The sequence below is a fragment of the Protopterus annectens genome, chromosome 11.part0 (genome assembly GCF_019279795.1).
Source record: "Protopterus annectens isolate FY-2018-M chromosome 11.part0, PAN1.0, whole genome shotgun sequence".
Classification (NCBI taxonomy): domain Eukaryota; kingdom Metazoa; phylum Chordata; order Ceratodontiformes; family Protopteridae; genus Protopterus; species Protopterus annectens.
In genome coordinates this window covers 923,110,456-923,133,685 of record NC_056745.1, presented here as the reverse complement: position 1 = coordinate 923,133,685, position 23,230 = coordinate 923,110,456, and the positions used below count along the sequence as shown (strand labels likewise).

General features: G+C 45.2%; 1 protein-coding gene across 1 annotated transcript in view; it reads left to right on the top strand.

Moving 5' to 3' along the window:
• The window catches only part of LASP1 (LIM and SH3 protein 1), a 1,019,750-nt gene that overhangs the window by 801,487 nt on the left and 195,033 nt on the right, over positions 1-23,230 (top strand). The window contains exon 5 of the mRNA XM_044088315.1: positions 11,466-11,607. Coding sequence (XP_043944250.1) covers positions 11,466-11,607 — 142 coding nt within the window. The remainder of the gene's footprint in view (positions 1-11,465; positions 11,608-23,230) is intronic.

Genomic DNA, 23,230 nt, shown 5'->3' with positions numbered 1-23,230 from the left:
GTGTAGGTATTGTCTGTAACAAGAATGCTGTCTTTGGTCATGCCTGGTTGAAGGATCAGTTGAGCAGGCCATGTTGAGCAAGGCAGTTATTTAGCTGAGCAGGCCACCGCGGCGTATTTGGACCTGGTTTGTCAATCAGAATTTAGCTTGGATATGTTAAGGAATGGATTTTAAATTTATATACACACAAAAATGTGTTAATCCTTTACAGTGGCATTTTTTTTTTAAAAGGAAATGGAAGCTTTTTCTAAGAAAAGCCACAGGCTGTTAAACCAGTCTGGTTTCTGTCAATACCACTTGGGATTTAGTGGAATTGGCGTGGGGGGGAAAGGGCTCCTCCTTCTTTTTCCTCCTCTACCTTCTGAGTCTAGGTCCAGGGTAGGTCGCAGGGGCAGAAAGACAGGAGCTTTTTTCAACAGCTGGGCAATAGAACAGCCAGCCTTAATTTGGGAGGGAAGGGTGCTCTTTTCAAAGAAAATAAAGACTGTCTGCCTTCAAAGAAGCTTGGGATAGATTGGAAATTCACAGCAGATTTCTAGGAAGGATGACTTTCCCTTTTCAAAGTTTTTTCCATATTACTTTCCACAAATGGGTGTTGGATAGGCTCACAAGCTCCACAAGTTTTATTTATCACAAAGCCCGGCCTTAGGCCTGCATTTGCCTCCTGTTCCTCCTTTCTAAGGCAGAAGGCTCACAAGTTCTCCATCATTCAGCCAGTCCTGTATCCAAGTTTGGCTCCAGATTTTTCAGTATCAGACTTCTGAGTAGGAAAGAGGGGAACACGTGGAGACAGATTTTGGATTTGGAACTCTAAGGAGACCAATTGGTAATTCCACATTCAAGATGTTGGCGTTAAGGCAGCTTAAGTTGCTATTGGCAAAGATCACTGGAGTTCTCTTTCTCATCTCAAGGAATTATCCCTTCTCAACATTAACTGGCTAAGGAAGCTTAGGAAGTATCTCTTAGTTAGGAGCTGTTGCAGGTCATAATCAGTTCAAATCTATCCTTACTTGGCTTATCTACTAACTTGGGTATTCACAAAGGTTCAGCTCCAAGTATGGAACTACCAAAGGCAGCGCAAGGAAGATGAATATATTACTTCAGTGGGCGACTAACTATTCTGTGCTGCTACTTGGACCTTCTACTGCATCTAGACAAAGAATGTGCTATACAGCAGTGAGACGAATATAGCAACCCCGGACAAACAACAGTCAGGATTCATTAAATCAAGATCACTAGTTTCCCTAGTGTGATCTCAAATACAGTGAATTCTGCCTTTTTAACCCCGGACAAACAACAGAGTCTATCCCTTTACCTCCCATGCTTCACATCATCAGTCCGTGCATGACGAATACACAATAATATACCCCAAACATTGCGGACATTTGGACACTGTCATTCTGGACACTAATGCAAAATTCTGAATGGGCCAGGTGGTTGGTATCTGATCCCAACTGGAATGGGAGCATGGCCACCAATGTATTGTGTCATTCAAATAGCCTGCAGATTTTGGAATTTTTGTGGTGGGACATTCTCAATGAGTCACCCTAAAAAAGGAGTCTCTCTAAGACCCGGCCAGAAGTAGCCAGATTTTAGCGACAGAGATGTTACAGTGCTTGGCGAGCTCATCTAAATGGAAAGTGGCTTGGGGACAAATTGGCCTGCAGAGGTGTTGATTCATACAAACATGAAGGAGATGTTAGCAGTCAGTTTGCATTAATGGACACATTTCTTATACTTCTTCCAGGCAGGGTGGCATTTCTAACAGACAACACAACTGTCATGTGGTACATCAAGGTACAGCAACAACCTGCCAGAATCATCTGTACGCAAAAGCAATGTGTTTCTTTATGGGAGACTGGATCCCCAGGGCCAACTGCATTTCTTCATGTCTTTCAGGCCAGGAGCACCAGATGGAACTCAGAAGCCTGTTAAACAGACAAACACAGGATTCCCCACGAGTGGAATTACACAAACAATGTTCATCAAAAATGGACGAAATATAGGAACTCCAGACCTTAGAAAAAATAAACTGTCTTGGCTAAACCTCCTCTCACCACTGTATTGCACAAGGGGTTTCATCAGTTCAGACAAGACAGGTGGATGCATGGTCTTTCAGTTGGCACAAAAACCTTCATGGGTGTAGTATTCACTCCTCCCCTCTTCTTCCAAAGGAATTGCCTATCCTCCTGATTCTTCCTCTTCTCAAATTGTGATGGGAAAATCATCTGCTCAATGTCAGCAAGTGACTGGGTACCCACTCCCTCGGAGTATGTGGTAAAGAAGCCTCCACTCCCTTTGCCTCTAGTTCAAAGTTTTGTATCTGAGCAGGAATGTAGACTGCTCAAACAGGAGCTTCACTCATGAAATCTGGGAAGAGATTTTTTTATTTTGGAGTACACAGCGGGTCTGCCCAGGCCTGGCAGCCTAATTGGTGATTATATGGAGAGTCTTGGACAGTACTTTGGGAAAGGTAATGCATGAGAAAAATGCTGATTTTTCATTTGCCGAGGGTACAAAGCATTAGTTGTTTTACTAGCCTTTTTGATTTTTATTTTTCAAGCACAGTCAATTTCTTTGGTTGAATGCAAGGCCTTCCTACTCTTCTATTAACTCCTATGCTGCTCCAATTTCTTTGAACTTATGCATGTACTTCTCCATACTGTTGAACCTCCGGCTAGCACTGAATTGAGTTTCTTGTCATCAAAGAAGACTAATTTTTGCAGTAGGCTCCCGCTTGCAGGGGGGGTGTCAATTTTTGATATTTGCAACTTACTCTACAACCTTTTGAGCCTGGATCTATAATCATTTTGAAATACCTTCCTTCATTCTGACTAAATTTAGTTCTTTCTGAACTTCTTACTTGTGGTGTTATCATTTGCCCAGGCCCTTACGAACCCCAAGATAAAGGGAGGATTTTTTTTGCACACTTGGGTATCACACCATACTAATCCTTCTTTATGGATAAGGTGGTTTCTTTTGTGGCAGTTGTTTCTTTTGTTCATGAGCCTACTTTTTATCAGTCTAACCAAAATAAAGGGTCAAAGATTTGTTTATTATTTAGATTGGGTCAGGTTTTGCATTGCATTCTTTTAAAAGCTGACTAAAAAGTTGATTCCGCTATTTGGTTGTTTTGTTTCTTTTGCTTTGTGTTATGGGTCGCAGCCTGTAGGGGGCTTTGAACTACTGATTGGGTGGCAGCGCTTTTGTGCATTAGTTCTGTATTTCTCATAAGATTAGCTACCTTCCTATCTGGTTTGCCACAGCTGTTGGTTGGCAGCTGCTGTCAGCTTCTAGATTGTTGTCAGCTCCACTAGGGGTGGCAGCACTACTCTCTACTTTCTTGGCTACTTGGGTTCAGTGTACTTTGTGTACACACCTTCACCAAGCATTACCACCTGCCTATCTTTTTCAAATCCAGGGCAGGATTTGCTACAGCAGTCTTGCAAGGCCTACTAGCCAGCCCTAACTCTTCTTGACTGCCTCCACCCTTCCTCAGCTTTGGGAATCAACCCAAGTGTGATGACTGCAACATTGAAACACGAAGAACATAGCACAGTTGTGTATACTTGCCGTAAATGTAGATGTTCGAGTGTTTTCACTGTTGCAGTCCTGGTTTCCCTCCCTCCGGCTCCCTGGTGTTCTCTATCTCTTTATCTCTTCTCTCTCTGGCTATTCTTACTGGTATTGGTATTTACTTTTTACTGGTGGTGTTTTCCCCACCATATACTAGCTCCCTATTTGGGGGCTCCTGACATTTGGGGCAAGGAAAACTGATGTAATGGTGTCGGCTGCCTGTTTTTATACCCCTGACAACCTGACGTCATGGAAGAAACAGCAGTATCCGACGCAGAACTACTAAGTCTCTGGTATTTGGGCCAACTGAGGGCTACCTGCAGGCAGTTAACCCAAATGTGATGACTGCAACAGTGAATACACTCGAACATCTACATTTATGGCGAGTGTACACAACTGTACTTTTGATGCACTTCCTTGTGTGGACAGTGCACTCACAGTCCATCAGTTGACTCACTTTTTCCATAGTTTCTACAATACACCAGTCAGATAAGTACCCCATTGGAGATTTTCCTCTTTTAATTAATATTTAAAAAGTTAATAATTGCTTGAAATGTAGGTAGTAAATCCCGCATCATTTTCATTCTTTGTGTGTTTTCTCTTTGAGCCACAACACAACTTCTCTAGTTGCCTTAATTGTGCTAAATTCAGAGACAAGACTGTTAAATGCAGAGCCAAAGTCTTAGCTGTTCATACGGAGTCCTTGGTTTCATTTCCCTTATTGTCTGCTCTACCCCCAGTGTCCACCAACATCATTCCTAAAAATGCAAGGAAAAACACTGAGTATGTTGCCAATGCCTCAGCCCATGCCACTAAGTTGACTAACGACTCGAGAGAGGCACCTATGCAGCCCCTTGGTCCGGTGACTGCTAGGTCCGAACCTTCTGGCACAGCCCTTCAGGAGGCCACCATGGCTTCAGGCCTTTTGTTTGCTTTTTATGCAACATCCAATTCTGTCATGTTTGAGGTTGCTCATAGGTTCATAGGTTCATACTAGGCTATCTGCCCTGGGGCAATTATAAGCCTAGCCCGATTCTGTATGGCTTACGCCACCCCTTGATTTGAGTATACTGTGCCCTTTTTAAGGTTTAGTTTACTGTGCCTCTGTCTAATAGTGACACTGGAGTAATCCCTGGGACAAACCTACGATCCCCCATCCACTTATCGAGATTCTTCTTGAAGAGATTCAGTGAGGTGCTCTGCCTCACATGAACTGGAATTCTATTCCAGAGCGAAGGGAGCCTCTGGGTTATGAACCTGTCCCTCCAGCAAGTTCTTTTTATTTCTGTGCTGAGGTTCAAGCCCCTCGACCGTGTGGCTCTGGGGATTTAGATTTACTGAGGTGGAGCATGTCCATTAATTCTGGATTTGACATAGCTTTGTATGTCAGGCATAGATCGCCTCGAAGTAGGCGGTATGCATCTGAGTAGAGCTGGAGTTTTTTTAACCGAGCAGCATATGGCATCTGTTTGAGACCCTTAATCCTCTTGCTGAGATACTTTTGGGGTCTTTCTAATTGCTGCAGGTGTCTGGTAAGGTACATCCCAAAAGGGGCATTGTATTCTATGATGGGCCTGATGAGGGATGAATAAAGGGGCACGATTACCTCTCTTGATCTAGATGTGAAACCCTTCGTGATGAGGTGGGCTATGTAGAAGGTCTTTCTAACCACTTTGGCAATGTGGTTTTCAAAGGAGAGATTGCTATCAACTTGGGTCCCCAGGTCCCTAATAATTTTCTCTGTACTTAATGGGTTTCCGCCTATGTGGTAATTTGTGGGCACATTGTTTTTGCCAAAGGGTATGACTATACATTTTTTGGCATTTAGCTTTAAACCATGGCGCTGGCACCAGTTATCTGTCTCTGTGAGACCTTTTTGAATGATGTTTGTGTTAGCTGGAGACTTGATTATGGCGCCCATTTTGCAGTCGTTTGCAAACTTGGTGAGCCATAGTCCTCCCACGTTTGCCTGTACCTCAGAAAAGTATATACCGAACAAGAGTGGTCCCAGGACAGAACCCTGTGGGACGCCACTTGTGACCGGTTTCGAGTCTGACATGGCTCCAGCAACTCTCACTCTGTGGGTTCTGTCTTTGAGCCAGTTTGCGACCCATCTTGTGACATAGGGGTTTATATTTAAGCTGGATAACTTATCTATGATGCCAGAGTGGGGTATTGTGTCAAATGCCTTTGCAAGGTCCAGATAGGCTGTGTGGACTACCTTCCCTTCATCTATGGCTTTGGTGACTGTTTCAAAGAAGTCAACCAGGTTCAAAAGGCAGGATCTGCCCTTGACAAAGCCGAACTGGGTAGGATCTAGTGTGTGTAGGTCCCCAATGTCTTTGTTTATGAGCTCCATGATGATCCTCTCCATAGCCTTGCAGACTAAGCTAGTCAGGCTTATGGGGCGATAGTTTCCAGGGTCCGTAGAGGCTCCACCTTTTTGGAGTGGAACCACTGTTGCTGTACGCCATTCTGTGGGCACATATCCTGTAGGGCACATATCCTGTAGCTCAGCAGGCTTCAGCTTCCAACATTCATGTTGCAGGCACTGCCAGAGATGCATTGTCTTCCTCAGCCTAGGAACCCCAAGCAGAGGTCAGATGACCAAGTACTCAGATTAACTTGAATAAATGGTTGCATACACCTAAAGAGTCAGCCTACTACTATTTTCTCCTCTGCCCTCAGCCACTCCAGCTAAAGTTGAAACACAAGATCTTTTGAAAATAGCCCAGGAATTCATGGCCTTAATAAAATCCAGGAAACATAGCCATACTCAGACCATTACCCCTGAAGCCTCCTTCTCCAAAATGCGTAGGGATGTGGCTTTTCAAGAAGAATCTGATTCCACAGGCTATGAAGATGAGGAGTTGTCCTACTCTGAGCAGCCCCCACCCCAACTGTATCCTGACTCGGGCTCTGATGATACTCTCTCATTTGCACACCCCACTAAGACCTCTCCTTTGGGAATACCCTTCGTAAATTGGGAAAGCTAATATTTTTTGCGGGCTCAAACTCATTATAGAGAACTCCTGATTTTACCATCCCCAGATCACTGGCTATCTCTCTTGTGCATGTAGTGCTTGATGACATCTTTGAAGATGTTTCCTTCACCCTGACTCTACCACCTGCTGTTAGGAAGCCTGATCATTTTTATAGAATGCTTGACACTCACAAGCACCTCTTTAAGAACCCAAAGCTCCCCCCTCAGTAGTTTCCACAGAATCCACTAAAGGTTGCATATAGATACCTCTTGCCTAGTGATAGGGAATGTAGACTGTTGGGCAGCTTTGTCAAAAAAAAGCTTATACCTCAGTTACTCTATCTGTGAGTGTGCTTAATTGCCAGTTTTACTTGTTAAAGTATCCAGTGTCCCTCCATGACAAAATTATTTGTAAGGCAGAGACCATTTCTGGCAAAACCTTGTCTAAGGAAGCAGGAGCGGCCTTAGGTCAACTGGCACCATAGGCAAAAGGGCTCCACTGCGCCCCCACCACACTACCCGGTGCCCCCATCCTGGTCTACCTACACCAAATAAATACTGTAAAAGTGCCCCTACCAGACCGGCGCCCTAGGCAGCTGCCTAGTTGGCCTATGCCTAAGGCCGGCTATGTAAGGAAGGTAAGGAGACTGCTAGAGCAGTCTTACAGCTCTACAGGTGTTCTTTAAAATCTGCATTTTGTGCATTACACATAGCAGCTGCAACAAACTCGGATCTGTTGAAAGGATATTCGAGAAGCTAGACAAAAGCAGGAAAGAAAAGATGGTGAAAGAATTTTACCTTTCCCCTACACCTAGGTATAATAGAAGTTACCCTTCCAAACCAGCCCCCCCCAGGACAGGACAAGGGGAAGCCTCCCATGTTAAGAGATCCAGACAATCTAGGAGGTGGCAACCAGAACAAACCCAGAGACCAGGAAGCTCCAAAGAGTACACCCATAAAAGAGAGCAGCTGTGACTATGCTCAACGTCTGACTTCTGTTCCTCTACCCATCCTCTCCCCCAACACTCTGGCAGGCAGACTGTTTTTTTTGTGCGTCAGTGGAAGCTCATAACTAAAGATCAATGGGAACTTGCATCATAGAAAAGGGTTATTCCATGCAGTTCAGAGAAATTACTCCCTTTCTTAGCATGTCAAAACCCCCAAAAGAGCAGGAAAGCCCCTTACCTCTGGTCCTACTTGACCTGCTACAAAAAGGGTCCATTCTGCTTGTTCCTCAAGATCAGGAGGAAAAAGGCTTCCATTCAAGGATTTTTCAGTTCCCAAGAAAAGAAGGCACTTGGAGACATATCTTGGACCTGTCAAGGCTAAACATGTTCCTTTATGTCCCAAAATTCTAAATGCTGACAATGCAGAAATTACTACCCCTGATATTCCAGGATGCCTACATGATTACTGTGTCTGAAATACACTTGCCTCCATGTCCCTATTGCAGACAGCCACAGAAAATACCCACATTTTGTGGCAGCAAGTTTGCACTGCCAATTCTGTGCTTTACCATTTGGTTTGTCTGCTGCCTCCAGAGTCTTCACCAAATGCCTAGCTCCACTTATAGCTAATTGCAGAGCCTTAGAGGTCCATATTTACCCTTACTTGGATGACTGTCTCATTCAGGAAAAATCCACAAAAGAGACTCTAAATGCCCTGCAGGTCACTGTAAACTACTTCCAAAAGGTAGGTCTCACCTTAAACCTCTGCAAGTGCCAGACTCTACCCCAGAGAAGGATTATTTTTTTGGGGGCACTCATAGATTCTGTGCAACAAAAAAAACTTCCTTTCCCAGGACAAGATATCTTACCTGACTAACTACCAGGCCAGCTTGCTGCCAAAGCAAGAAGTCTCAGCAAGGGAATTTCTGAAGATCTTGGGTTACATGACATCCTGCGAATACTCATGAGCCTCCTAGCGAAGCTACACATGGGAAGGCTTTAGCGGTTCCTAACATATTTGGGGAAAGCACTCTGAACCTCTGGAAATGCCTGTGAGTCTTCTTCTATGCTTAAAAAAGGAGCTACTATTGAGGAAAAGCACCATGTTACAGAAACCAAGAGTGAATGCGTCTCTCTCTCTCTCTCTCTCTGTCCATCTCAGAGGTAGACAGGACCGTCACCACAGACACTTCAGACTTCGCCTGGGGAGCTCACTTAGGCACCATGAAGATACAGGGTATCTGGACGCCAGACCAGAGAAAGCTACATGTAAACCAAAAAAAAAAAGAGAGAGAGATGCTAGCTGTTTACTTGGTCATAAAAGCTTTTCTGTATAATTTAGCCTAAGGAACATTACAGAGTTGAACAGACACCACCACGGTGATGTGGTACATAAACAGGGGGGGGGGGTACCCTCTCCTTCCACTTTTGTAGTCTCACATGGAAGATTTGGATGTAATACAGGAACCTAAGACTAACACTTATCCTACATTCCTGGGCAGTACAATACCCTAGCAGACTCTCTAAGCAGGGGTGTTCTAGACTCCTTTGAATGGATGCTGAAGAGAGACATTTTCCTGGACTTAACCATACAGTGGGGAATTTCCTCACTAGACCTTTTTCCTTCTCACCAAAACAGAGAACCCCAGTAGTTCTGCTTCTTTTCAAAGGCTTCTGCCATACATCAGCTGCACTTCCTGTAGACTTCTGTAACTAAGCAAATAGATGATCTAAGTTAAACAAGAAATAAAGAACACTGGACTCTGAAAGGAAGGATTTTGTCAAAAGCACTACATTAACTATATTTTCCACTATTCCATGACATCCATTGGATATTTTGCAAATATTGGGACTCTTCTAATTTCAGAGTGCAGTTGTTAAGTTTCAGGTATTGTCAGTAGGATAGCAGTTGAAGGTGTTGTGCTGAGAGCAAGGCAGGTGAATTCCTGGAAAGCCCATGCCTGTGACTGTTTTGCAGATAGCTGGAGTAGAGCTTATTTGTATGTGGAAAATGTTGGTCATAATCTGAGGCAGCAGTAAATATTTGCCATATGCTATTAAGGTAAATAATTGGTCAAGACAGCAGTAGATATTTGCCATATGCTATTAAGGTGAATAGCGCTTTGCATACTAGTCTGGGTAATTGTGCATATATTGAGACAACAATCCTGACCCTCACCATAGTAATTATATGCTTGTAAGCTTGACTAGCCTAATCTGCAAGGCCATGGAAAGATTCCTTATGGACTGTATTAACAAGAACATAGGCACTCTCCAAACTCTGGACCCAACACAGTTAGGATTCATTTAAAGGTACATCATACCTGTGAAACATGGTTGATTTCTTTGAGAAAGTCACCGAGTTCCTGGATGAGTGGAAGACGGTGCATACCGCCTATCTTGACCTAGCCAAGGCATTTGACACAGCCCCCACTCAGATATTATAGAGAAACTCTCCCAATTGTGAATTATTCCCTACATTGCTAGATTCATTGGGTTCATCAACCGGACACATACTGTCATTGGGTGACTTCACCTCTAGCAAAAGACCAGTCACCAGTGGTGTACCACAGGGTTCTGTGCTGGGCCCCTTACTGTTCAGAATTTTTCTCAGAAGTCCAAGCAAACTTGGACGTCCTGTGGCTGACCAAGTTCACTGACAGTTGCAGATTGGGAGTAATCGTGGAGTCCCCCAAAGATGTTAATATACTGCAAACAGGGTTCATGCGGACAAATGATTAGTGCCAAAACCACAGATTACAGCTAAACACAAAAAAATGAATTATTATTCCCTTTGAGAAAGCTGACATTCCTGCTAATTACATTATAGACAGCACCCCCCCCCCCAGTGTAGACCCAGTGGTACATGATCTGGGTACGCCGCTTGATAGCAGCCCGAACTTTGACCACCACGTATCCACAGTAGTAAGGAAATCTCTATGTGGCACATCGTATAAGTAAAGACATCGCATCTAGATCTAAGGAAGTTATAATTCCATTATACTCAGCCCTCATCAGACCAATAATTGAGTACAATGCTCCCTTTTGCATGTACCTCACTAGACATCTGCAGCAATTGGAGAGAGCACAGTGGTTTCTTACCAAGAAATTACAGGGTACACAAAACAAGACTTGCACGAAAAGACTGAAGCCCCTGTCACTGCATTCTTTCTCCTACAGGTTGCTAAGGGGTGACCTGAGCCTGGCTTACAGGGCAGTCTCTGATCCGGCCCTGATGGAAATGCTATACAACTCTAAATCAAATTGCATAAAGGTCACTCGCTCCAGGGATTTTAATCTAGCCTCTGACACGAACAGGTCATGCTGGAGAGAGAGAGATACATTTCCCAGAGCCTGCCACTTTTTTCTGGAACAAGCTTCCAATTCACGTGAAATAGAGCACCGCCATGACCCTCTTCAAACACAACCTAGATCAATGGATGGGTGACTACAAATTCACTCCTGGGGTGTAAAGAAGTGGTATTAACTACCATAGACCCTTACCTCTGCTAACTTTACTCAACTACCCACCGACATTTGGGGCAACTCAGGATGAATATGTCTAGGTTTGTAAGGCTCTAGGGCCTTTAGTCTAGTAACCTTCTGTGAACCTATGATTGGATGGGTTTTAAAGCCTGTTCATCACATATTAATGTCAGCAGTGTAGATCATGGCACTCACACTAAGCAGTTATCTTCAACATGAAGAGGGAAAACAAAGGAAGTAACCGTCATCTTTAATGGCACAAGTTATAAACTGCAAATTTGAAACACACACAAAATATAAAGACTGTAGGATGAAATCCACATAGAATAAAACTGTTTTGAAATGTCTGTAATGTTGGTCATTGTTAATGTTTTGCATTTATAATGTCTTGGAGAGACCCAGATAAATCGCATGTGCCTCAGTTGATTACCCATAAGGCCAGTTTTCATTCTACTCTCCTTCCTGTTTCACAGATTAAGTACCATGAAGACTTTGAGAAGAGCAGAATGGGTGCTGGGAGTGTGGAAGGCAGGGAGGATGAACGCAGAGGCTCCCAAGAAAGTGCCAATTACAGGAGGCCATCAGAGCAGTCACATCCTCAGGTGTCCAGTTCTGGTAAGCTAGCATCACAGTTTTTTTTCCACTGATAGAATGAGATCCATGAAAACTGTATGCTTGGTTCAGATAAGATGTTACTCTATGAAGGTATGCCAAGACAAGTGGGGTAAGTACTTGGCAATCAGTGTACAGACCATTACAAGCCTAGCCAGTAAATTATATTCAGAAGATATTCTTCGTGTTAACTGTTGCTGTCATCACCTGTGGGTTATCCCTGCTGTGGTAGCCCTCGGCCGGCCCGAATACCAGAGTCTTTTTTTTTTTTTGCATCGGCTGCAATCACCTGTAGTCTGACGTCAGGTCATCAGTGCTGTAAAGCAAGGCAGCCAACGTCATTGCAGTGGAGCCCGTAGCAGAAGCAGTTTGCATGAGTGCCGTTCGGTCGCTACCAGAAGTTGAATTTCAGCAGAAAACGTCTAAAGTCAAGTACCCTATTGGGGATCCTTTTTTCTTGCACTAACCGATGTCCAAAAAAGTTAACAGTTCTCTCACTTGTGGAAAGCAGATCCCACACCGAGAATTCCAGTCTTACTGCGTCACTTGTTTAGGCCCAGACCACGACATCCCCCGTTGCCAGTTCTGTGCTCTCTTTAATGCGAGAACCATTCGCCATAGAGCTCTTTCTGTAGACTGTTATTTTCATGTTCCGTCTTCGCATTCCAATATGGCATCCATCAGCCAACAATCTGTGGACATTCTGAAAAAACGTAGAGATAAAGATGGACACAGACAGCACGAGGCTAAGCCTTCCGACGACGCTACCGCTAAGCAGGTTGTCAGTTCTGCGGAATTCAGTGAGGTGCTTTCGCAGCCCCTGATGCCCAATTGAATATCTACGCAGGCCTCTACCGAGACCTTTTCTGAGTCCGGTATGCCGCAGAAATCTTCTTTGTGTTCCGAAACGTTGGCTGTCTCTGCCTCGGTTGCGTCCGGAGCCGCGACCCAGGCACTGGTTTCAGAGAAGGCCTTTCACACTACTAAATCTAGACAAAAAAAACGAGGTCTTCGTGTCTGACTACTGTCTCTGTCAGACCGACAGATTCTCTCAGGCTTAGAAGCCAGGCCACTCCTAGGAAATCTGCTTCTAGCCATCATCTTGCTACTGCTCCATCACTCCAAGTACAAATGCTTAAAACGGCGGAGGATCTCATCTCCCTTATCCGGGGTAGTCAGGCTACAACTACTTAAAGGAAAAGGCACCCTTCTCCAGAAATGATGACAGAACAGGATTCTGAGGAATCAGACTATTCAGTTTTTGAAGAGGAACAGCATCCCTTAACTGCTTATGAGGATTCATATTTAAAGGAATCCATCCCTTCTGTCTCCCCTCCAGAGGACCTTTCCTTTGGGGAAACCCTTTACTCCCTCAGGGCACATTTCCAATGGGAATCTCAGGACTTCCCATAGTGTAAGAAAAGACTTGGAGAGTTTCTGGACCTGCCCCAGCACAGACCCCTGGCCATCCCCCCTATTTTAAAAATGGTGGATGATGTTTTCCATGAATCCAGCTTAGCCCCTGACACCCTCCCTCCTGCTCCCAGTAAACCTGACAGGTACTATAGAGTACCGGACTCTCACAAATACCTGTACAGAAATCCTGCTGCAAACCCAGAGGTCATTACACAGGGACCCAAAGGAGCTAAGACTAGTTCTGCCAAGAATCCTCTTCCTTCTGACAAAGTCTCCAGAGCTCTAGACAGATGGGGTAAGAAAGTATATACCTGTGCAACCTTAGCTATCAGAGCACTCAGTTGTCAGTTCCATATGTTAAAATATCAACAACATACTTTAGAACAATTAAAACATAAGATTGCTACCTCCTCTGATGGTGCTAATTCAAATGAGCTGCTTGTCAAGTGCCCAAGCACTCATTACAATGTGGATTTGATGCCCTAGAAGCCTCTAGCAGGGCAGCGACAGGATCTGTTATTAGAAGACATGCATGGCTGAAGGAACAACCTCTCCCTGATCATGTCAAGTCTAAACTTATTGATGCACCCCTAGATAAGGAACGCCTGTTTGGGGAAAAAAGCAGAAGAGGTGCTTAAAAAGATGGAAGACAAAGCAAACTCTATGCAAACAGTAAAAGATTTCTTTCAAGTTCAACCACCCAGATTCAGCAGGAACTTCCCCTGTAAACACTGGGCCTTCCCTGCACTCAGCAGAAAAGGCTAAATTAAGCCCCGCAGGGATAGGACATCCAGGCCCCCATCCCAGGGCCAGCAAAGAAGCAAACAATGGACCACTTCCACCTCTAAGGCAGGGAGTTCTAAGCCAAGCTTCTATAGTAAGCACTCAAAATGACTCTCCCTGCCCCCTGTGCCCTCCTTTCACTCATCTAAAACTAGGAGGAAGGCTCACCCTCTTTAAGGACAATTGGGTCTCTATAACCAAGGACCAATGGGTATTAAAAATCATTTCTCAGGAATACAGATTCTCCTTCAGCGAACTCCCAATTCCAAGAGGGTACCCAGACCTCCACCCAAACCCGTAGGCAGAGGCATTAAAACAGGTTATTGTGTCTTTCGGCTTTTCCTGCCTCTGCCCGTGGGCAGAGGCATTAAAACAGGTTATTGTGTCTTTCGGCTTTTCCCGGTTAAGGGTCACCACAGCAGAACTCCGGTCCGCTAATGATTGGCAGTAGATTTTTACATGCCGAGTTGCCAGCTCTGATGTACAACCTTCAATGAAGGTGCGCCCATTCATGCACGTCTCCACACAGAAGACACTCTAGCTGAGAATCGAACAGGACAATGTCTTACTGTGAGGCGACAACGTTACCGCAGCACCACCACCGCAGTTTAGAGGCATTAAAACAAGTAAAAACCCTAATATCCCAGGGGGCAGTAGAACCTGTCCCTCCGGATCAAACAGGAAAAGGAAAGGTTTTTACTCCAGACTATTCCTTGTCCCCAGAAAAGAGGGCACTTGGCACCCCATCCTGGATCTATCCAAACTGAACACCTCCTTGATGGTCCCTAGATTCAAAATGCTAACCTTGCAGCAGCTCCTGCCTGTGCTCGCACAACATGACTGGCTGGTGACACTAGACCTAAAAGATGCCTACCTCCACATCCCCATCAGGGAATCGTGCAGAAAATTACTGCGCTTCAGAGCAGGCAGTCAGCACTTTCAGTTCTCTGCACTGCCCTTTGGCTTATCTACTGCTCCCAGAGTATTCACCAAATGCTTGGCCCCAGCTATAGCATTCTGCAGACAGAGAAATATACAGCTTTACCCTTACCTGGATGACTGCCTCATTCAGGCAAACAGCAAAGAAAAGTTACTCCAGGATCTTCTCTTTGTCAAAAAACTCCTAACTTCCCTAGGTTTCACTATCAACGAGAAAAAAAAAATCAAAACAAAACCCCACCAGGAAAATTGTTTTCCTGGGAGCTCTGCTAGACACAGCAACCCTAATGGCCTTCCTCTCCCCAGAAAAGCAGAGTTTCCTGCCTCTGTACGTCACCCAGCTGGCTTCCAGAAGTCACCTCACTGCGAGGAAGTTCTGCAAGCCCTGGGATACATGGCATCTTACATCCTTCTCATCCCTTTCACCAGGCTTCACATGAGAAAGATTCAGTGTTGCTTAAAGAACCTTTGGTGTCAGCACTCTTAGTCCCTAGAGACCACTCTCCCACTGATCCCTTGCATAAGGGATGAATTTCTCTGGTGGACAGAGGCCTGTGCCATAAGCAAGGGTATTCCCTTCTTCCTCTGCTCTTCTGGCCAGACCATCACCACCGACGCCTCAGACATAGCTTGGGGCACTCACGTAGCAGGCAGATGTACCCAGGGCCTTTGGGATGCTCAGGAACTTCACTTGCACATCAACCAGAAAGCAATGATGGCAGTGCAAAATGCTCTGACTTCCTCCCAACCCCGTCTCAGGTCAGCGGTCCTCCTTATAAAAACAGACGCCACTAATGTGATACATCAACAAGCAGGGGGGCATCCAATTTTACCCCCTGTGCAGGTTTGCCATGAGCCTGTGGCTTACAGCCACCTCCATGGGCCTACACCTAATTGCCCAGTACTTACCAGGGATCAACAACACATTGGCAGACCACCTAAGCAGAAACTTACTGGACCCCCACGAGTGGCAGTTCCACAGAGAAATCTTTCTGCAAATCACCCAAGAATGGGGGACCCCAGAGGTGTACCTCTTTGCTTCGCACCTCAACCACCAGCTGCACAAGTTTTGCACCAGGGAGTTTCACCTCCTAGCATGGAAGGTGGATGCCTGGACCTTCCCCCTGGAGCCCCCTCTTTGTGTATGCATACCCTCCTCTGCCCTTCTTCCCAAGGTTCTGATCAGAATAAGAGAGGAGAGATCAAATGCCATCCTCATCACTCCAGATTGGCCCAGACAGCATTTCTACCCCTTACTACGCAGTCTGACCTTACAGCGCCCCAAGCTGCTTCCCCTAAGGTCAGACATTTTGACCTAGGAGAGGGGGGAAGGTACTGCACCCAGACCTACAGACTCAAACTTTCAGCATGGCTCATACACTAAAAACTAACAAGAAGTCACTGTTAAGCAAACTGGTCTTTGGCATCACAGAGGTCAGAAGGCCCAGCCCAAGAAAATCTTATGCAGGAAAATGGAAAAGATTCTGCTCCTGGAAACAATGAAAAGGGGGCAGTACCTCCCAACCTTCCATCCCTCTCATCCTGGATTACTTAGCAGAGTTGCTCAATAGTGGCCACTCCTCCTCCTCCATTAGAATCCATGCCTCGGCCAACTCTGCCGATTATGATTCAGACCCACCCCTCTTCTCTCATCCTTTGGTTACGCAATTCTTCAGAGCCGCTTCTAAAATCAGGCCTCCCAGAAGACCTCCTACTCCTCCCTGGGACCTGAATTATGTGTTAGAGAAACTAACTCTACCTCCTTTCGAACCTGCCACTTTGACAGAATTGAAATACCTCTCCTGGAAGACTGCCTTCTTACTAGCTGTCACCTCAGCCAGAAGGGTCTCACAACTTCAAACTCTCGTAGCTGTCGAGCCCTTCCATCATTTTCCATGCAGACAGAGTCTCCCTGAGGCCTAATCCGTCCTTTATGCCCAAAGTGGTATCTGATGTGATCCTTAACCAGGCCATACACCTTCCCACCTTCTTTTTCCAACCCTCAAAACAAGGGGGAAAGAATTCTGCACTCACTAGAAGTGCACAGACAACTCAGATACTATCTGGACCTCACTAAGCCATTCAGGAAAACTTACCAGCTTCTTGTGAGCTTTGCCCCAGGGGCAGAGAGGAAGCCCATCTCCAAACAAACCATTTCCAAATGGATTTCATGTATCCGTTTTTGCTACAGACTACATGGGAAACTCATCCCTAGGTCAATTTGTACCCACTCTACTAGGGCAACCTTCACTTCCACTGCCTTCTTCAGAGAAGTTCCTACTAGGGACATATTGGAAGCGGCCATCTGGACCTCTGTCCATACCTTTACAAAGCATTACCACCTACCTCTCTTTTCGAAGTCTAGAGCAGGGTTCGCCTCTGCAATTCTGCAGGGCCTCCTGACCCATACCATCTTTCCTTCCACCCTTTACCTCAGCTTTGGGAATCCTCCCACAGGTGATGACTGCAACAGTAAAACATGAAGAACATAGTACAGTTGTGTACACTTACCATAAATGTAGATGTACGAGTGTATTCAGCATTGCAGTCCAGGTTACCCTCCCTCCATCTCCCTTTTCACATCTTCCCCTAGGGGGACACATGCTTCCCAGGGTGGCTGTTAGCCACCCGGACCACTTCTGTCTTTTCCCTTGTGCTTCTGATGGGTTAGGGCAAGAAAAACTGATGTAATGACTTTGGCTGCCTTGCTTTATAGTACTGACGACCGCCGTCAGACTACAGGCGACAGCAGCCGGTGCACAAAAACATTGACTCTGGTATTCGGGCCGGCCAAGGGCTACCACAGCAGGGAATAACACACAGGTGATGACTGCAATGGTGAATACACTCGAACATCTACATTTATGGTAAGTACACAACTGTACTTTGTGTACACTTACCATAAATGTAGATGTTCGAGTGTATTCACTGTTGCAGTCCTGGTTTCCCTCCCTCCATCCCCATTCAGGCCGGCCGAGGGCTACCACAGCAGGGATAGCCCACAGGTGATGACTGCAACAGTGAATACACTTGAATATCTACATTTATGGTAAGTGTACACAATTGTACTTTCCTTACAACCTTGAGGAGGGCAGCCCAAGACAGACAAGGACAAGACTTTGAGGCTATTTATGCAGTTATTTACATTCAGATTGAAAATGCTAAGAGGGCTTCTATGCTTAACGTGTAGTGAGAATTTGTTCCAGAGGTATATTTTAGATGTGAACTATCACACCAACAGGAGTTATTTATTTGTTGATGAAGATTTACATCCTTTAATTGGGTGTTTGAAAAATTATTTGTTCTGCAAAGGAATAGGAAGCCAAAGAGAGCTGGGACTTTTGTGGCTCAAAAGGCTAGATTCTGGTCATCATGGAAGAGCCTGTGAGAGGCTTGGTACAGAGAGAGGGCTGCCAGTCAGTGCAGATAACAGATGGTCTTTAGGCCATTAATCTTTTTAGTTAGGAATCTCCAGCTGCTCATTTCCAGTCGTCCTCTCTCTAGCTCTTCCATTGCCTGAGCCGCTACTCCAAGTCAGGTAATCTAGGTTGCAGTTCAGGCAGTTTTCCTCTGTACCTTGGAGTTGAGCTATAAAATGTTTCTTAATCTTGTTTAAGGTGGTTTGGGCATTGAAGACTTCAAATGCTGGGTCATGAGGAAACAGTTATGAAGTGATGGTATTCTTGACAAATGCTGATAACGCCCCAGTAATTGCCAGTAAGACCAAAGAAATGACAGGTGCTACACCCAGGATCAGAGAGAGAGAGAGCTTTCATTGTTTTGAAACTATGTTTTTATAGACACACACACACACACACACACACCCACACACCATTCTGGCAGCTTTGGAGCAGAAACATCCTTTGTTGTGCAAAGTGCTGGCACTTCTCTGTGAATTGTGCATGTTTTCTGCGGCACAACTTAAAATGTTCCTGTAAATCAGGGAAATGTATGTCAGCACAGCAGGACACATCCCTGCAGACTGACCTCCCCCCCTCCCTCCAGTACATCGGTCAGTTGGTCCAAAGCTATATATGTATATATATATATATATATATATATATATATATGTATGTATAAGGTGTTCTCTGCTGAATGGGGTTAAAGTTGCTATTCACAGTTACTATCTGTGGATAATATCATTCTGGTATTTCAGAGGCAACTTGTTCACGTAGCCATTTCATTAGTCTCAGTACATGTAGTTCCAGTTCTCATTTACATGACGTGAGCCAGAACTGCCCACCTCTCACACTGTACAAAGTATGGGCAACTTAATGGGTTTCATGTCTTCCTTAAATGTATACTTAGTATGCAGAAACTGCAGGGTGAAGCTAAGATTAGCAAGCACCCTGTTGCTCTGCAGTTAATGTAGTTATGCGTCTCCTATCCTGTAAAGTGTTACTGATGAGTTATTTTTTGTAAATCCTAGTAGCTGTTTGTCACCTGTTACTTGTGAAGCTCTGCATTATTGCATGCAAAAGAAGCAAAAGATGTTCATTGTGCTTCACTGTTGCAATAATAACCTTTGGGATTTCCTGCCATGGAAGCCTTAGACTTGATCCCTTCCCCAGGCCCAGTGGAACCCTCCCATCCACCGTTACAATGTCCTGGGATAAAGGGTTGTTGGCTGGAGCAATTACTTCAGTTCTTTCTTGCCATCAGAGCCTGAAGCAACCAGCATAGTTAGTGCATCAGTCAGTCCGTCCAAGGCAGTAGTGGTCAGTGCATCAGTCGGTTTGTCCAAAGCAGTAGTAGTCAGTATATTGGTCAGTCCATCTAAAGCAGTAGTTAGAGAATTGAAAGATAAGTACTGAATTGGTGAACTTCCCTTTCTACTCTAGTTATAGTTATTAGAAGTCAGTAAAGTTCTGTCCCCAACCAGGACTTCCACTCTCTCTGCTTGTTTTGCCTCAGTTCAGAGCACAACATGCCCTATTGTCCCCATTTTATTTTCTTTACCTCTAGAACAATTAAGGGTCGAGTCCTTGAAGAACATTTAAGGGTCGAGTCCTTAAAGAACATTTGGAAAAAGGAAAGGGAAGTTTCATACACCATGGTGTCTGCCATTCCTGCTACCCCCCCAAAAAAAAAAGAAATAAGTGTCTGAAAGTAGTTAGGGAGGCTGATGACAGCATTTCTGTACTGGAGAGTTTCTCTAGGCTTGAGATTGTTCAAGGAGGAGAGTTGATTTTGCAGCTCCCACTTGTAATTGTTTCCAAGACCTCTGGTGAGACCCATAAGGAGGCCACAATGTCATTGGCCCTACAGAGACCTCCTGGGTGTCAGATGGGTCCGGAGCCACTAAGCAGGCAGCAGCTTCCAACTCCTGTTATGAACGTCCGAGGGAGAGGGGTGGTATGACCCCCCTATCTATGCTAGTGTCCAAGAGGAGATCGTAGCAGTCCAGATGTAGGTTATGGCTGCCTGCCATTGGCCTACACCAGTCCCTACCAGCTACACGCCAAGGATTAGGCCCAAGTCTTAACATAAGAATGCTGCTGTTGGCTTGACCCAACCAATGCCACTTGGACTTCAGCCCCCTCCTCCCAGGCCTAGCCTCAGGACTCTGAGGAATCTCATGGAGTTTCTCAGGCCCAAATAGCTGGGATCTGATAGGGAATCTGCACAAGGAAATTGTTTTGTGAAAAGAAAAAAAGACTTTATTCCCAGATGTCCTCTGATTCATATGATTCAGATGAAGATGAGCCAGCATATGTGAACCAGATTTTCACAGGGTCATATGCCAACTCTGATTCGGAAGACACTGTTGCCTCAGCACCCAAGAACTTATCCTTTGGGGAGACCATGCATAAGGTGAGGTAGTCTGTTGGTTGGGAAGCTCAAGATTACTGTTAGTGTAAGAAGAGGTTCAGGAAGTTGTTCTTCGTGTTTCACTGTTGCAGTCATCACACTTGGGTTATCTGCCTGCAGGTAGCCCTCAGACGGCCCAAATACCAGACTCTTGGGATTTCTGCGTCGGATGCTGTCGTTTCTTCAGTCAGGTCGTCAGGGGTATAAAACATTCAGCTGACACCATTACATCAGTCTTTCTTGCCGAGAAGGAGCCTGAAACAGAAGCAGTTCGCAAGTGCCGGTCGGCCGCTACCTGAGATTTTCGTTTTTCGAGTTTCAGACCTGAAGTCTTCTAAAACTAAGTACCCCATTGGGGATTCTTTTTTCTTGCTCTAACCGATGTCAGAAAAAATTAACAATTGTCTTGCCTGTGGAAAACAAGTACCTCACATAGATTTTTATTCTTTCTGCGTCCCCTGTTTATGCCCAGACCACGATGTCCCTCGCTGTCAGTTTTGTGCCTTGTTTAATGCCCAAACCATTCGTCGGCAGGCTATTTTTGTTGCTAAATTCTTTCGCTCTCGATCTCCATATTCTGAAATGGCTCCGGTAAGCCATCTGACTACTGATCTTCTGAAAAAATGTAAGGATAAAGACAGAGACATAGGTCCAAAACTGCCAACGACTCTTCCTTTAAGCTAGTCGCCAGCCCACCTGTCCTCAGTGAGACGCCTTTGCAGCCCCTGATGCCCGCTTCATGCTGCAAGATGGTTCTTCGACTAATGAAACAGCAGATGTCTCTACCTTGGATTCGTCCGGAGCCGCTGTGTAGGCACCGGCTTCTGAGGGCGTTTTCCGACCTGCCGATGTTCAAATCAAACCGATGACTTCTTTTTTAGCCAAAACTACAGAGTTTCTTAGGCCCAGAGTACACACTATGCCTAGAAGACCGACAACCAAAGCGCATGCTCAGGTCACCATGCCACAAAAACAAATGCTTAGAATGGCTGAAGACCTTATAATGCTAATTAGGGGAAGCCAGCCTTCCCCTGCTAAGAGACAAAGAATTCAGTTGCCTTTAGATTCTACAGACCAGGAGTCCAATGACTCTGACCTTTCTGATTATCAGGACATGCCCTTATCAGCTTATGAAGATTCAGATGCAGAGGAATCCATTCCCTCTGCCTCCCCTCCAGAGGATTTCTCTTTTGGTGAAACCTTGCATACTTTGAGAGCATTTCCATTTGGAATGCCAAGACTATCCTCAGTCCAAAAAGAGACTCCTCAGCACAGGCCTTTAGCTATTCCCCCTGTCCTGGATGTTGTGGATGATGTTTTCATGGAATCTGGTCTTACTCTAGACACCTTACCTCCGCCCCCTAGGAAAACTGACAGGTACTACCGAGTACCTGATTCCTACAAGTTTCTTTTCAAGAATCCTACTGCTGATCCAGAGATCATTTCCCAGGGCCCTAAAGGTATTAAGGCTACTACAGACAAAAATCCTACCCCTTCGGACAGGGATTCCAGAGCTTTAGACAGATTGGGTAAGAAGGTATATAGCTCAGCTCTGCAACTCTTGCTATCAGGGCATTTGAATTGCCAGTTTCACTTGCTGAAGTACCAGCAACATATTATGGAACTCATTAAACAAAAAATGGTAATAGATCCAGATTGCTCAGAAAATAAAGATTTGCAAGAGCTTATGCATTCTGCAAACCAAGTTAGTAAGCATACTTTGCAGTGTGGTTTTGATGCCCTAGAAGCATCTTGCAGGGCTGCAGTCACTGGCTCTGTACTGAGAAGACATGCTTGGCTGAAGGAGCTTGCCAGATCATGTCAAATCAAAATTACTAGACGCTCCTTTAAATAAGGACATTTTGTTTGGCACAAAAGCAGAAGTTCTTAAAAAGATGAGAGAAAAAGCTGAATCTATGCAAGTGCAACGACCTCGATTCAGTAGGCGTTGCCCTTCAAAACTACTACACTTGATCTTAGCCAAAAGGCTGAGAAGCCAAGAGAGGGGGTGGGAGGTTGGTGTAATGGTTAAGGTGCTTACCTTAGAAACACAAGGTGCAGGGTTTGATTCTCACATGGGGTAATTGGCTAGGCTTAAAATGGCCCCCCCGAGGACAATTAGCCTAGTACTAATCTATGAATCTGTGTCTATGAATCTATGAAAAAACACTGGTCCTTTCCAGCCCCCTCCAGGTCTTCCCAAACAAGACCCAGGGGAAACAGAGCACCCAGACTACAGTCTCAGGGTAAAGCAGAAATCTAAGCAATGGAGTGCTCCCACCCCTAAAACAGGGAGTGGTAAGCCACCTTCCTATAGAAAGTTCACAATGACTTCTCAACTCTACTTCCCAGCCCTGCCCAATTGCTTTGTGCCCCTAGGTGGAAAACTTGCTCTTCATGCAAAAAACTGGGATGTCCATCAGTCAGGACCGATGGGTCCTCAACACTATCCCAGGGGTACAAATTTTATTTCCATTCACTGCCAACCCCAAGCGGTTTTCCAGACCTTCCTCCAAACCAGTGGGCAGATGCTCAAAATCAAGTTCTTTCCCTGCTCAACATCAGAGCTATTCAGCCAGTTCCAGTAGACCAAAGGGGTCAGGGTTTCTACTCCAGACTATTTCTGGTACCCAGGAAAGAGGGCTCTTGGCACCCAATCCTGGATCTTTCAATTCTC